General features: G+C 61.1%; 1 protein-coding gene across 1 annotated transcript in view; it reads right to left on the bottom strand.

The window, feature by feature from the left end:
- EMIHUDRAFT_414306 (hypothetical protein) overlaps positions 1-1235 on the bottom strand; it is a gene marked incomplete at its 5' end in the record, with an annotated part of 5430 nt that extends 4195 nt beyond the window's left edge. Inside the window, 3 exons of the mRNA XM_005789476.1 lie at positions 278-437; positions 762-838; positions 1076-1235. Coding sequence (XP_005789533.1) covers positions 278-437; positions 762-838; positions 1076-1235 — 397 coding nt within the window. The remainder of the gene's footprint in view (positions 1-277; positions 438-761; positions 839-1075) is intronic.
- Between the last annotated feature and the right edge of the window lie 21 nt (positions 1236-1256).

Raw genomic sequence — 1256 nt, 5'->3', positions numbered from 1 at the left:
AGCGGGGGGGGGGATTAAGCCCGAGATTCTTTCTCCGCCCCCCTCGCACGATTATTGGAAAAACGCTCCTGATATTCCGCGGGAGGCAGGGGTCCGTTTCTTCTTGGGGCAGTGCCACTTGGGGGGACTTGGGAGGATCCCCCCCCATCACCTTCAAAATCCCAGAATCTCGCCCATTCTCCCCTTACCTCCCCCAACCTCCTTTTACCACACCGTGCTGCAGCCGAGGTTGAGCAGCAGGCTCTACCTCCCCATATCTCCCCATATCTCCCCATATCTCCCCATATCTCCCCATATCTCCCCGTATCTCCCCATATCTCCCGCACCGTGCTGCAGCCGAGGTTGAGCAGCAGGCTCTCGGCGACGGAGAAGTCGGTCGACTGGATGCAGAAGAAGGCGGCGTACAGCATCGCGATCATGCATACCATCATCACGACCTGCGGCCGCGATCACGAGGCCGTGAGATATGGGGAGATATGGGGGAGATATGGGGAGATATGGGAGACATGGGGAGACATGGGGAGATATGGGGAGATATGGGGAGGTATGGGGAGGTGTGGGGAGGTATGGGGAGGTATGGGGAGGTATGGGGAGATGTGGGGAGATGTGGGGAGATGTGGGGAGATGTGAGGAGATGTGGGGAGATATGGGGAGGTATGGGGAGGTATGGGGAGATGTGGGGAGATGTGGGGAGATGTGGGGAGATGTGAGGAGATGTGGGGAGATATGGGGAGGTGTGGGGAGGTGTGGGGAGAGATCACTTGCGCCGCGATCACGAGGCCGGTGACGAGGTACTTGGCCAGCCGCCGGTGCTGCGGGTAGTACAGCTCGGTCTCGCCTGCGGACACGTCTCGGACGTGTCTCGGACGTGTCTCGGACGTGTCTCGGACGTGTCTCGGACGTGTCTCGGACGTGTCTCGGACGCGTCTCGGACGTGTCCTCGACGTGTGCTCGACGCGGCAGTATCGACGCGGCAATAGAGGAGCCCTCGGGTAATCTCGGGTACTCTCGGGTGCTCTCTCGGGCAATCTCGGGCAATCTCGGGCAATCTCGGGTACTCTCGGGGTGATCTCGCCCGTGACGGGAGAGGCCCTCGGCCAGCCGCGGAAGCCAGGACGCACAACCTCTGCCTGCGGGCGGGTGGGGCGGCGAGTGAGCGGCTCGTAACTAGCCATCTCCCACATATCTCCCCATATCTCGTCGTTAGCCATCCCACACCCCTCCATAGTCCCCATATCTCGTCGTTAGCCATCCCA

This window comes from Emiliania huxleyi, assembly GCF_000372725.1.
Source record: "Emiliania huxleyi CCMP1516 chromosome Unknown EMIHUscaffold_1274, whole genome shotgun sequence".
NCBI lineage: Eukaryota > Haptophyta > Isochrysidales > Noelaerhabdaceae > Emiliania > Emiliania huxleyi.
Note: the sequence above shows the minus strand (reverse complement) of the source record. Positions and strands in the feature narration are given on the sequence as shown.